Source organism: Manacus candei, unplaced genomic scaffold (assembly GCF_025592945.1).
Source record: "Manacus candei isolate 608988 ecotype Guabito, Panama unplaced genomic scaffold, ASM2559294v1 h1tg000056l, whole genome shotgun sequence".
Lineage (NCBI taxonomy): Eukaryota > Metazoa > Chordata > Aves > Passeriformes > Pipridae > Manacus > Manacus candei.
In genome coordinates, this window is record NW_026138104.1 from 4,790,334 (window position 1) to 4,804,704 (window position 14,371).

At 36.7% G+C, this 14,371-nt stretch overlaps 1 protein-coding gene across 6 annotated transcripts in view; it reads left to right on the forward strand.

Moving 5' to 3' along the window:
- SLC39A12 (solute carrier family 39 member 12) overlaps positions 1-12,643 on the forward strand; it is a 34,459-nt gene extending 21,816 nt beyond the window's left edge. For all 6 annotated transcript variants that reach the window (XM_051802395.1, XM_051802400.1, XM_051802396.1 and 3 more), the window contains 4 exons: positions 611-674; positions 4,717-4,875; positions 6,185-6,372; positions 10,657-12,643. In XM_051802395.1, the coding sequence (XP_051658355.1) occupies positions 611-674; positions 4,717-4,875; positions 6,185-6,372; positions 10,657-10,785 (540 nt within the window). In that variant the 3' untranslated portion in view covers positions 10,786-12,643. The remainder of the gene's footprint in view (positions 1-610; positions 675-4,716; positions 4,876-6,184; positions 6,373-10,656) is intronic.
- The last annotated feature ends 1,728 nt before the right edge of the window (positions 12,644-14,371 follow it).

Here is a 14,371-nt window from a genome sequence, read left to right on the forward strand (position 1 = left end):
ATACTACCTCTTTCTTCACTTGAAATAAGGGTAAATTTCGCTCTTTGTAGTGAAGTCTACTCATGTGCTGCTATGCCCAATCAGTGATGTCTAGTGCTAAGACAAAGCCCCAGATAAAAGCCAAGAGTCAGGGCACTGGAGGCTGCACCACACTGAAGGAAACCCCCTGTATTTTGAAAGGGGGTGAAACCTATCTATGATCATCTTTGGAAATCCTATGGACACCTTCTCCATCAGGAAGCTACAGTTCTAGTCTTGACAAAATCAAAGCGTGTAATTTGAATTATAATCTTTTTAGTCTTACATTTGGCTCAGATTTTTAGGTATTCAAGCAGAAATATGGTTTTCTTGGACAACAACAGTGCTTGAATATCTTCCTACCTGAATTAGACTGTCACCTTTTCTGGGCAAGGGAGATTTCTTTCTCATGTGTTTCTGCAGTACCAATCACACTGCCAGTGGTCAATAAATTATTCTAATGATATCTGTGCAAATAACAATTGACTATCTTTTATTCAAATAGCTTGAACTTAGTTGACATTTTCCAGTATTTATAGCAGCAATTGGAAGAGCCCCTTAACACTGATCCATTATCTTTACTTTTAACTAGAGAAGCCCAGAAGATTCTGAATCTGCTGAAGTTCCTCCGGAGAGCAAGGCGATCAGCAAAAAAAGTTAGTATCAATAAAAAGACTAGACAAGTAACAGGAAAATCCTTCAGACCTAAGATGGAATTGAAAGTCTGAAGCTGGCTTAGCTCTGTGCTTGCTATGTGCTACGTCGCCACATCTGATGGCGCCTGGCTACATAATTTAATCTCTACTTAAAGACCTTCTCAGCTGCCAACCCTGTAATTGTGAAGTTCGTTAGTCTTATACTGTCCTTGCTTTAGTGTTTGTTGTCTCACTGTTGCAATCTATTTTTCTAAAGCCTATTCTTAAAGGGAAACATTCAAAAATTGATACAAAACAGATTTTTGTAATTATAAACTTAGCTAAGGCTTTTATTTCTGAAGGTGGTGGAATGCTTGTTTTGTTGGCTCACTATACTAATATAATTCTGCTTCCTTCTTCTCTTACACAGTAAAGCAATAGCCTCTTCGAACCAGTAATGATTTATTACAGGTGTGAAATTACAGGATCCTGATGGCTCTCAGTTTTAGTATAATCTGTTTTCTTCACACAATTTCAGATAATTCCCGTCTTCTGTGTTTGTTGCTGCTTAATAAAAAAAAAATAGGAAAATAGAGTATAAATCAAATTCTACCTTTGACTGTACCTTGTGACCTTGGTAAATTCAGTAGAATTGCAGTCATTCACCTGAGGGAATAATATTTTAATTGAAATCAGTTTATTTACTATAATCAACTCCCCTTAATTTTGTGATCTCAGATCTCAGACCGTTAGTGTGATTTATTTAATTATGTCATTATCTTCTAGGTTTTTAATGTTCTCCTCTGTTCTTGTGGACTTACTTTCCATTTCTGAGGCATTAGAAATCTGGATTTTCATTTCTTCAGTCTCGAGTCTCCAGTAGTACACAATCCAGTGCCAGTTTGAGTGTGACTTCGTAGTTCATCTCTAGATATTTCCACACAGTTCAATCATCATTATGTGCTAAGCACTCACTAATTTCTAGTGATCTCAATGTTATTTGTTCTAAGTAACTAATTTTGTGATAGTTTCTCAATAATCTAATTTGTTTGGTATCATTTTATCCTGATACCTCAGTCTTACCTCCATATTAGAAATCAGTAAATGAAATTTTAGTAGGAAAGGAGGGGCTATTTGGGGGTTTGGGGTTTGTTTTGTTTGGGTTTGGTTTTTGTTTGGGTTTGGGTTTTTTTGTGGATACATAATTTCAGCAGACACTGATCTCTTCTTTTTGGTGAGAAGTAATAAGACCTGAATGGCCTGAAGTTGTATTAGGGGAGGTTTAGGTTGGATATTAGAAAAAGGTTCTTCACCCAGAGGGTGGCTGGGCACTGGAACAGGCTCCCCATAGAGGTGATCACAGCACCAAGCCTGACAGAGTTCAAGTAGCATTTGGACAATGCTCTCAGGCACATGGCGTGTCTCTTGGGAATGGTCCTGTGCAGGACCAGGAGTGGGACACAAAGATCCTTGTGGGTCCCTCCCAACTCAGCATATTCTGTGATTCTGTGAAAAGCTTGTATTGTTAGAGTTCTTTTAAATGGCTCAGTGCATAAACATACCTGAGTACCTTGGTACTGAGCTAAACTTTTAGGTGCTTTTTCCCCAAAACTGAATGGAATCTGCAGCTTTAAGGCAGAAGCCTGGCATTTTGTCCACTGGGAGGCTTCACTGTAAATGTATGTCAAGTAGGACTGAAAAAGGAGTCAGTCACCTTAGATAGCCAGTGAGTGACTCAGAAAGCAAGAAGCTTTCTGAAGCGAAAGATGTCTCACAGGCCCCCTCCTCTTTTATCCACAATTATTCTTGTCAATATCTGAAAAGACCAAACAGTAGCATTTTATATTTGGTATACTCAGTGACAGTTTATATTTACTAGAAATATTTTTTCAGTATGAGCATTGAAACATTGGAAAAAGATCTATTTATGGATAAATGTTTACTTTAAACTCTTTTTCAGAACTTTAAAAGTGTAATCTATGATTGAAGTCCTGAACCCATTAGTTTTGGGGTTTTTATGAAAATTATGAAACAGAATTTGCTATGAGTTCTGGTCCTCTATTTAAGCAGAAAAAAAATAAAAAATAAGTGTAAGATTTTTTAAGAAGAAAAGGCTTTGTAGAAATAGTTAAGATAATAAGTTTATAGTTAATAGTTTCTGTTGGAATATAATGCAGTGAGATAATTGCCAGTAACAAAGCTGCTTTAAAATAGGCTGAAAGTAAATTAAGATAAACATTCAGATTTGTTTATACATGCATCTCCTTAACTTTCTGTCAAGTAAGTTCACGAAGCTTACATTTGCAGTTGCACCATAATGTTAACCTGATCCCTATGTTACATTACACACAACATGCTGGAGTGAGTTCCAGTAATCATGGTATATCTTCTTCAACAATAAGATACTTGAACAAAACAGACTAATAAGACCTCAGGGCAGGCCACAATTTCATCCTTACTGGTGCTTATTACAAATCACAAACTTAATGTAGTGCAATAATCTATTATTTCTATGTAATTCATGCTCTGCGCTATTGATTATAAACTGCCCATAGTGTTTAGAAAGAACTGTACAAGCTGGGGACATCCACGTCCGGCTCTGCAAGCTGGCAGGAAAATCTAGCAAGCCTGCCAATTCCTCTGAACCCACAGAGCTCCCAGGCAACTAGGGAGGATTTTCTGAATACGGTTGTTAAGCTTTTATGTGCTGTGTGTTTTTTTTTATAATAGTCCGAAGACTTCATTTCTAGCCAGTTTCTGTAAGAAAAACATCTCCCCTGTCACTATAAAATAGTCATCTCTCAGAAACATTGCTGAAGTGAAACCTGGTAATAACTGTATTCAGGTAGTTTTGTGCAGCTCCACTTTAGGTCCTTAGTCTGTCATATTATGACTATGGGGGTCATCAAAAGTCAGGAAAATACATATTTAGGGCCCAAATCACGACCCTGCTTCTTCAGGCATGAAACCAGCCCTTTTCAAAATGTTCTGTCCATTCTGTGTAGAGGGAAGCTGGATGAGTTTCCTGAGAAACCTTAGGCAGTCCTGCTTGTGAGTTTGTGGATAGAATGAATAAAACAAACTACAGGATAGGGGAACCCATTATGTGTTACTAAGTTTAGACATTGAACCTATATGGAGTCTTGTTGCTACTTGAAGAGATAAACTCTCTCCCTGTGAATCCATTCAGCATGCCACCCAGCTGTCTGTGCTACAGGCTGGACAGAGAGACTGTCCCTAATTCTCTAGCTTGATTTCAGTGCTTGCACCCCTAGTAGCACCTTTCCACTCATGTCAGATGTCTGATCATGAACAGCCAGTATATTGTTCCATGCTAAAATGAGGTCACAGAACAGAATGGGAAAGACAAAAAGCCACCTGCACCCATCAGTGGTGCTCCAGATAGGAGTATTATAAGCATAATAACCATTAATTGATTGGAACAAACTTTGGAAATAAGCATGCTGTAACCCTGTACTAATAGTGATACTCTAAGGCTTGTTGTCTTTCATCTCTGTCTTTCACTGAAATACAGTCTCATAAAAAATAGACCCTGCAAATATTATTCAGTGTTAGCAAGCTCTACAGGATTAAAACAATCAGCTGCCTGAGACCAAATATTCATCTTCAGCATAACTGTGCAATCCTGTGAGTTCCAGAAAAATAACATCTAGGAATAACATCTAGGAAAACTTGTGTGAATTTTGATAAATAAAGAATGATTAATAGAAACCCTTAGGATGTATCCTGAGACTAGACTCAAACCTAACATTTTGTCTAATAGTTAACCTAGTAAGAATAAGGAAATTACTTCCTGGTATTTGCATCTCTGAATTGTACTGCAAGCCACTTTTTTTTAGTTTTAAATGTATTGAAGGAAATGCAGTAACAAGGGAAAAGAAGTTAAACACAATTTTCCTCTGACCATTATGACTTATCATAATGTTAAATGCAAAGTCACCAAAAAACTAAATCATTTGTAAATAACAAAAATTGCAATATCTGTTTGTGTTAAAACTTCTGGGCTTTTTATTTCTTTGTTTCTTTTTTTATCTTTTCTGAGGTAAGAAAATCAGCTTGTTAGCAATAATGGTCCTGGTGGGTGACAGTCTTCACAATTTTGCTGATGGCCTAGTGATAGGAGCAGCATTCTCATCCTCAACAGAAACAGGTGTGACAACGACTGTTGCTATTTTATGCCATGAAATTCCTCATGAAATGGGTAAGAAATATATATATATGTATTTTTCCTGATTGGCTTTGTATTTCCAGGTTTCCCAAAGAGTTCTTTCCTGTATGATATTTGTGGGAATTCTTGCTTATAACATCATGAACTATAACATTAATGTGCAAGACTCCTACTTTCTTTCCCCTTCCCAAACCCAGGGAAGGCTTCTGCACTCATTATTGGATACCATCCCATCTCACTTTCTCCAAATGTAAAGGACATCAGGCCAAGGGTGACCTGTTATTCTTATGTGTACAGAGACAAAAAATTATAAGCTGAGAGCAAGAGCCATGTGTGCATAATGGACATGCCTTACACAATGGGCTATCCAAGACTTTCAGTATACAGCAGTTTCAATATTCCCCATGTTACCCTCCTTCCTGCTGCTAATCAAAAATAATAAGGTACTAAAAGAAAGTATATGACCTATTTTACCAGTGGACAGGACAGGAAGATTGTTCTATTGAGTATTGTCCTCAATTAACTTCTTGTGGTAAAACTTTCAGCATAGCTGAAACTGTTCCTCACATTGTGTTGATGAACACTTATAAACTGGAAAGTTTGAGATGAGAACTGCAGATTCTCATTTCCATCCTTAAATGACTGAAGAATTCATGAACTATGTAGAAAACTTCCCCAAACAAAAAGATGGGATGGGGGATTGCTGTAAAACTGGTGACTCTTGTTTGCATAGCAAAGAAAATTTAAATACTCAACAGTTACCTCCAAAGACAGACCCTCTTAATTCTGGGGCAGTAATACCCTAGTGTCAGTGGCATTTTTACAGTCACAGAGTAGAATTTTTAAAATCTTCTTCTGTGGGCCTGTTATGAAATCTCAAACTGGAATCAAACTGGCATAGGTTACTCTGACTTGCAGCACCTGTAAAACACTCAAACATCATCCTGCAAATATACCCACATGTTTGGATCTGGCAAGTTCCCAGTGGAGAAAGATTTAGAAACTCTGGGAAAACATGTGACTTCACTTTTACTTGTATCCAAGTTGGAAATGTCATGGAACATCGAGAACTAACAGAAAGCTGCTCCTGTATACTGTATGCTATCTTTAGGAACAGCTAAACAAATAAAGTAAATATTACTTTTTTGTTGTTTTGAGGTTTTGAGTATTTTTTCATATGAGATGAGTTTATAACTAATTCTACAGAAAGCTAAAGGCAGCCCTACGCCATTTACTATCTTTGTGCATGTCTGAATTATTTTCCTTCATGTTTTATTACCAAGAGTCTTCCAAATACATTTATCAGCTAAATAATAAATTTTCTGTCTTTTTCTCTATGCAGGAGATTTTGCTGTGCTGCTAAGTACAGGGCTCCCCACGAAGATTGCAATTCTGATGAATTTTATAAGTGCACTGACAGCATTCTTAGGACTTTATATTGGCCTTTCTCTATCAACTGACCCATCCATTCAAAACTGGATTTTTACTGTTACAGCTGGAATGTTCTTGTATTTATCTTTAGCAGAAATGGTGAGAACTTCAGTCTATGGGTATATTTTCCTTTCAGCTTAGCCACACATCATAGATGAGTGTCAGACAAATGCAGGTGGATGAACTTGGAGAGAAAAAGAGTTCACAGGCTTGTTGGGAAGAGCATGTCATCTGCCCTGTGCATGTACAGTACTTAGAACGATAATCTGGTTTCGTTTCATGTCCTTCTCATGCTAGATGTCATTAGTAATGAAAAGGTGAAATAAAGGCCATTAGGAGGCTAATATATGAGAAAGGCATAAAGGACTTTTAAAGGGGGAAAGGTAAACAATATATTTTAGTTACTTAGTAAAACTTAAACATTTGAACCTACAGGGTTTTTTAAAATCCTGAAGAAGCTGGTTACTTTTTTGTGCCCTTCTCTTTATATATTTTTCATCCATTGTTGCAATACGAATTTGCTGTTTCTGAACTAAAATGCAAAGATGCTTATCCTGCACTCTTCCTTTCTGTCTTAGGTTTGGCTGAGCTCCTAAGTGATTCATAAGCCATCACATTGCCTCAACTTTTTTGTATTTGCCCAATGTTTTTCATAGTCCCAGTTCAATAGCAGTGATCTGACTATAGAAAAATAAAGTGTGAAGATATGCAGTAGGAGAAAGGTCTAAGGACTGTAAGGACTGTACAAAAATGCAGAAGTATCCTAGCTCATGCAGATACCTCAGGCCCCATCATTTATTGAAGAGATGGCTAACTGTTGCACTTGTAGCAACGCAGAACTTGATTGCCTTCCCAGCTTTGTCACATGGTCTTTCACTCTCATGTGTTGTTGTGAACTTGCCTACAAGCTCCTGAACAGAGATGGAATATTTTGAGTGATTAGATGAAGAGGGAGAAAAAAAAAAGTCACTTCATAAATTATTACTGTGTTTTCCCCAAGCCTGGCTGTCTCTCAGCTGTGTTCACTACTACCCCCCACCTTATGCCTGAGACATTAGTTACCAGGTTCAAGCATAATACTTTAAACCTGATTCCAGTATTAAAACCTATTTAAAATCCTGCTTATAATAATTGACCTCAGACCTTGGTAGTATTTATCCTATTTTTGCTATTGTAACTAAAGTGAACATAAAGTGCTCCTAAGAGCTTAAGAGGGAACTGCCTCAGGATTGTGGATGTGTCAACAGTCTTGACTGCGGTGGTAAATAACAGACAAGAACACTGTGTACCAAGCTGCAGCTTGTTCTGAGACTGCAAAATTTGGAAATGAGGCTGCCTACCTAGTGAGTAGGCATGGTTTTACTAATAGGCTAAGAATGATATAGACATATTTTGCAATCACTGTAGGATCAGGGATCCACAAGCTTCTAGAACAATACCATGTTTTTCCCTGAGTCTTCAAAGTACTGTGCCAGCAGTAAATCCCAAGAGATAATACAGTTCCAGGCAGAGACAGGGACATGTTTTCCCTTGTTCTCAGCTTGTCACTGTGATCTTGGTCTTGATGTGGAGAAAGAAGGGAGAGAGCAGGGAGGATCTTATTTCTCTCAATACCTTTTATTAATAGGCTCTATATATTCTCTGTATTTCTGTATCTATTTCTCTCTATATTCTTTTTGGTTTGCTCATCTATGTTTGTCAGAAGTGTCAAATATCCCAGGGATTATTTTATTTTAAAAAATTATTCATGTAGCACTAAGGGAATCTATAGATCTGAAAAGTTTTGTATGTTTGTATAGTACATGTCAAGAAAATGAGCCATTCTTTATGTATTTTTCAACTTTCTGCTCAGAAGTAGCTTCTATTCTCTGCTGCATTTTCATCTACAAACAGCAATCATCAGTGTTCCTACCAATGGTGTACAAACACTTAATGGAATACAAAGCTTGACTGTAATTTTTGGTACTTGTTTCATGGGCTTTCACATATTCATGTGCTTGTCAGAGCAGCAGTTCAGTAGAACTGAACAACCTCACTGGTTTCTTCATTGAGGAACACTGAGGGGTATGAGTGGAGGTTTATTGACAGAACAGCACTATGAAACAGTTGCTGCAGTCAAGTTAGCACAAAATTATTTCTGTGGTTGATTAAAGGTTTTTCATTTTGACAAATGGCATTCTAGCTCCTTTAGCAAGCAGGGTAGACTAATCATTTTAGAAATTGAAAAAAATCAAAAGATAAAATCATTTATATCCTTCATCGTTTTTCACCAAGAAATTATGCAAAAGTGATGTTTGCTCTGACTAACCTTACAAATATTTTTGATTTTGAAAATAAAGGAGAAGTGTTTAAAGTGATTTACTTGGCTGTTGCAGTGCAACAGTCATGCCATATATGCCCCAGCTTGGTAGAACTCTTTAGCCAGTACATGACCCCTCATGCCTCCTTTCAGCATGCTGTTTCCTATTTCTTCTTATCTTTTGTGTGGTCATGATAACATGAGCTGGAGTGAGAATAGAGTAGCCCCTTGATGTGGTGCTACATTCCCTCAATTTTTGAAGTGGTTTGCATCTGCTGTTTGAATAGGCTTATGCTTCCTAAATGCGATTCACTCTGCTGTACCGCACACTTTGTTGTTCAGAGAGAACTGGGGAACCATAGCTGATATTGTGACAGCAATCAGCTTTTATTTTTGCAGATAAGCAGGGATGTCACACTAGGTATGGTTATAGAAATGGTCTGTGTGTTGGTAATACGCACATAGGTTAGATGGAGGGAGCAGACACCAGCACTGGACATGGGAAGGGCACCACCTGATGAGAATTCTTTTTAAAAACTCTCTTAGAAACTTACTGTGTATAACTCAGAAATTGTCACTGACAGCAATAAGAGAAAAGACTAAATTTTGCAGTGGGAGGAGGAAAAGTTTCCAGTTTGGAGAACTTGTTCATTCAGGCACTGGAGAAGAGGACAAAATAGACTGATTATAAGGATAAATAAAAAAGACCAAATGCCTAGACTGGAACTCTGAATTCAGGCTTAGGTCCTAATTACCAGTTTTTGCTTAAATACACAACAAAAAGCATGTGCTCTGGGCATTTACAAAATGTCAGTTCAGATTTTGATTTACATCCAGAACTTTGAAGTGTTTGCACTTGCTTTGGATTAAAAGTTTCCAATTATCTTTAAATACAGATCAAGTATAACTACATGAGTTTCTGTACCATAATTTAAACCACTGCCTAGTTGTAGTGAAGATCCAGGGCATTTGGGTTTGCCTGTTATTTTCAAACAAAACTTTAAAGGGGAGGCTGATTTTCCATTACAGTTTTCTTTCGGGTCCATGACAACTTCCAGAAAAAGAAGAGCACAAAAGAAGCAGCCCCAGAGACCCCACCTCTCTGAACAGAGGGAATGATAAGCATAGCAAACACTCCTGTTAGCCTCCTTGGTCAGCACCACTCCACTGTCTCCCAGTGGCTGCTGCTGTTACAGCTACTGTGAAGAGGTTCCAAAGAGCAGAGGAACTCAGCAGCTTTGTTCAAGTGCAGGCTGTGAGTGGAGCTGACAAAAAATCCCAACCACACCCAGAGGTCAGCACCAGACCATTGCTTTATATTTATTTCCTGAGTTGATGTGAAAGTATTAGCAGTCATTAGTGTTTCCCCTGGTGTCTATAAGACATAAAGCAAAAATATTAAGAGAATTTGAGCCTGAGGCATCATTTTCACAGGCTCTGTTTAGACATACATTTAGTTTAAAACTTTGATAAAAGAGACCATGTAGAGTGGAAGGTTTTTAGAATGAAGTAGTTTTTAGTATGATTATATGATTTAAAACTCACAGAGAAAAATATTAAACACATTTTTTTCAAGCATATTTAAAAAATCCTCTTTTCCTCTTGTGCATTTACTAAAGCCCAAGTAAATAGGAGTGTTGCCAGTTATTTCAGAAAGAGCATGATTGACCCTATATTTAGAACTCAAACAAAAAATACTCCAACTAATTTATTCCCACAAAAGGGAATCACTAATTTTACTAAATAAACATTTCCTTGCAGACAGCTATATGAAATTGCTACAAACTATTGAGAAGCTAACAAATTTCAGAATCTCATTTATAATTCTTGTCAGTGCTAGTAAAAGAACCAAAATGGGTATTTGGTTAAATGCCCATATATTTGGTTAATTTAAATATTTCACTGTAAGATCAGCTTTGTTACAATGTACAGAAAATGCTACACATTAATAACTACATTCAGAAGCTCAGTATTTTGAAAAGTTTTTGTTTTTTTAAATGAAGTTTGCCTTGTTTTCCCATAACTTTTTTTTCCCACAGATGAATGTATCTGGCTCTCATTCTGGTGTTTTATTCTTTTTTTAGCTTCCTGAAATGACTCATATTCAGACGCGGCGACCCTGGTTGATGTTTCTCCTACAGAACCTTGGATTACTATTAGGCTGGCTTTGCCTCTTACTTTTGGCTATTTATGAACAGAAAATTAAAATATAAGTTTTCTGTTGGAAATCTTGAAGTACCACTTACGACAGTGGATAGCATTGTTCATAATTTTATCATATCTGCTATAGTGATATATAAATTAAGTTGCTGGGATTTTATATCTGAAGAGTAGATAACTATTTTACTTTATTAACTTATTGTTCAGATTTTGTAATTATTTTTTTTGTGAATATGAATGTTTAGAATTATGTTTTATTTGTTACTGAGTTTACCAGATCCCATGCTCAAACTCACAGGAGCTTTTGATTAGTTTTTATTGAGACCATTCTAGTTGAATGCTCTAAATGATCTCTGCCAGTCTGATTTGAAGAAAAGAATAAAACACTTTTGTATACAATAATTAAAGTGGACTAACCATCGTTGAATATTTTGGATAAGAAATGTTTTTTTACTTCTTAGTACAAAAAATTAAAGTATTTCTATAAATCTAAAAAGCATAGGGAAACTAGACTGCTAAATGGCATGTACCAGTCTCATAATATCTGCACTGTCTACTTGGTCAACATAAAGATCCTCAGCAGTCATATCTTACTGGTCCACCGTGGCAGGAAAAAAATGACAAGTGTAAAAGTTTATGATGTAGAAATCTTTTCAAACTGCAATACAGTTGTGATGGAATCTATGACAGTCAAGCACTGACCTAACTGCCTTTTGCATTATCTCACCCCTGATGATTGCTCATAGCAAATGCTTATGAAGGATTATAAGAAATAGGTTTAACTGTTTTTCACTGATATCCCTTCCAAGCTCCTTAAATGAAGGAATTTCTTGAGCCAAATGTTGCTTCTGAGACATTGCATTTAATAAACACCACTAGTGCCTTCCTGTCAGCAATTAGCTTATTCATACATATGCAATGTGCATTCTGGAAAGAGCTTTTTCAATTGGCTTAAGAGCATGTGGCCTCACTGCAACTCCTCCAATCGTGAGTGATTTTTGTGTAATTAGTCCTCTTGATTTCAAGGAAATTCTGCATAAGTTGAGATGATTCATTTAATTTAGTATGCAAGAATCTGAAACAAATATACAAAATCTGCCCTAATTCTGAGGTGCTGAGAAACTACCAGGATGTACTGAGCAGCACTCTGCTGTGTGATTTCAGGTATTTACATGCTATCAAATTCTGATTTGAGGACTTCTCCCCTACCTAGTTTACACTTTTGTATGTTGGGTTCTTTCTTTCTTCTTTGATGAGTTGTGGAAATAGGGAGAGCAAGTTACAGAAAAAAACATATTCTTTATGCAGCAACTGGAAATTTTCTTTTCCTTGTCTTAAGTCAAGCTTGAAATATGGCTACATCATGACACAAAATAACTTTCTCACAATGTGTCCTGTGTTTATTTGATAGCTCCTAGTGAAGGTACAATTATTCTCATATTATAGGTGGGAACAGTCTACACTCCTATAGTAAACTGTCAAACCTGTCACTTCTCAAAATCTTCATAGGCATCAAGCTTACTTATCCAAAAAATATAAAGTGAAAACACAGCACCAAGCCTGTCTGAGTTCAAGAGGCATTTGGACAATGCTCTCAGACACATGGTGTGATTCTTGGGGTGTCCTGCACAGGGCCAGGAGCTGGACTCGATGATTCTGATGAGTCCCTTCCAACTCGGAATATTCTATGATTCAATGATAGCCCACATTCATGATGATCCTAATAACTCACAGACTAACCATTAGGAAAAAAACACTTAAAGATCAATGTAAAGGCAGATTTTCAGTGCTTGTTAGTTATGAAAATCTGCAGGAAATACTCCAGTGCGCATCTAAATGTAGACATTTACATGCCTTCAGAAACCTTGTCCCAAGCAATTTACTCCCAGTCACACAGGAAGTCTCTATCTGATTAGGGGAATGAACTGAGCTATTTTTAAGCTCCAAAGTAAAATCCTAGTTGTTTTTTTTTTTTTTTATTTAGGTGTGCAAATATTTTGACTACTTTTTCTGTTGATGTAACTTTGAAAGGTGAGCTGAGAAGCCATGACTGATGCTTATCTTTTCAAAGTTTACATTTTTTTCAGGCAATTGGGCTTCCTTTTAGCAAGGTAAGATTTTTAAAAAGTGGTTTCCCAGTATTTCATCTGTTTTTATTGGCACCGAGTCACTCCATGACCTTCAGCTGTGACAGTCAATTCAAGCAATAGCAGGGCATCATTGGACGTAAGCAAAATCTATTCTTGTATCAGATGGTGTGAATGAATATTGGAAACATTTGTTATTTCAAAGAGAAGAGCTACCATAGTTTGAATGTTTATGTAGACCTAATGTTCACTACCACAAAAAAGTACCACAAAACAAGATTACCAATACGAGCATGTTTTGATAATATTATATTCTGAAATATTTTTCTACTATTTATTAATATGTCTGAAATAGGGAAAGTAATTTCTGGCACTGTGTACTTTAAAGTTGCATATCAGCATAGGTTCACATCCTGACATGATCTGTGAACATATTGTATCCACATCTGTTCAGAAAATGCCATCTTTTGTCTATATGTATTTTTCAGGTAGCTTGGTCACATTAACAACCAAATATATTTATACAGCTCCCACCACAGGCACAGATATGTTGATCAGAATGCCAGTTAGTCCTTATTTCTGCAACAGAGCTCTTATGCTTCTGTGCTGTTGTCAGTAAGTGAGCAGTTCAGTCATTATTTTGCTCTGGTGTCAAATCCAAACACCTGAAGTCTCATTAGTTTATGGAAGTTTGAAATCCTGTGACACTTGTGAGAGAACTTATCTCACTACTTACAGTTAGTGCCTCTACTGTAAATCTCTTTACATTGGTGTCTTTAAAAAGATACTGAAGGTAAAAAAAGGTTAGAATGTATATTAGGAACAATATGTCATACAGAGGGCTGAAAACTCTTCCTAGAGATCACTAAAATAGAAAAGTAAATAAGTTTAAAACCAAAGAGATCCACCTGCAGAATTCATCTTTTCAGTCAATGTTCTTTAAAAATTCCAAGAAAAAGAATATGTTTTTGTGTCCTTACAAAAGGGAAGACTGTGCACAAGTGTTCTTATTATGCATTCTCTTTCAGTTTGTTTTAAGTTCTGCAGAGTTTGTTCATACAGATTTGAAACAGAACTGTTTTAAAGCAAGTTAAATTTCTTTCTGTTCCTTCAAACCTAACTGACAGTGAGCATAATATGCCAGTGTTTTCACTGAGTCAAATCCTGAGTAAGGACTGCAGAACTTCATCACTTGCAGACCTTAAATCATGACTAGGTATCTCTCTAAGAGGTATGCAATTACTCAAACAGATGTAGAGATGGAGAGATTACTCGGTGTGGTTTTACAGCCTCTCAGGCAGTTCTGACTAGATAATCACAATGTTCCTTTGAAACCCTAAAATACATGAATCTGTAGATATAGGAATTTTTCTGGAAGAAGCTGGTTAGCATGTCTCCCTTTCATCTATTCTTAGTTTTCAGGAACTCTCAAGATAAAAATATAGAAAATATCTTGCTTTCCTACACAGAAAATTAGAGAGAAAAGGAAAGGTTGAAAAAATTCGTTTGCCACAGTATTTTTTCCTGGAAGTTAAGTGGCAGAATGCCTCAT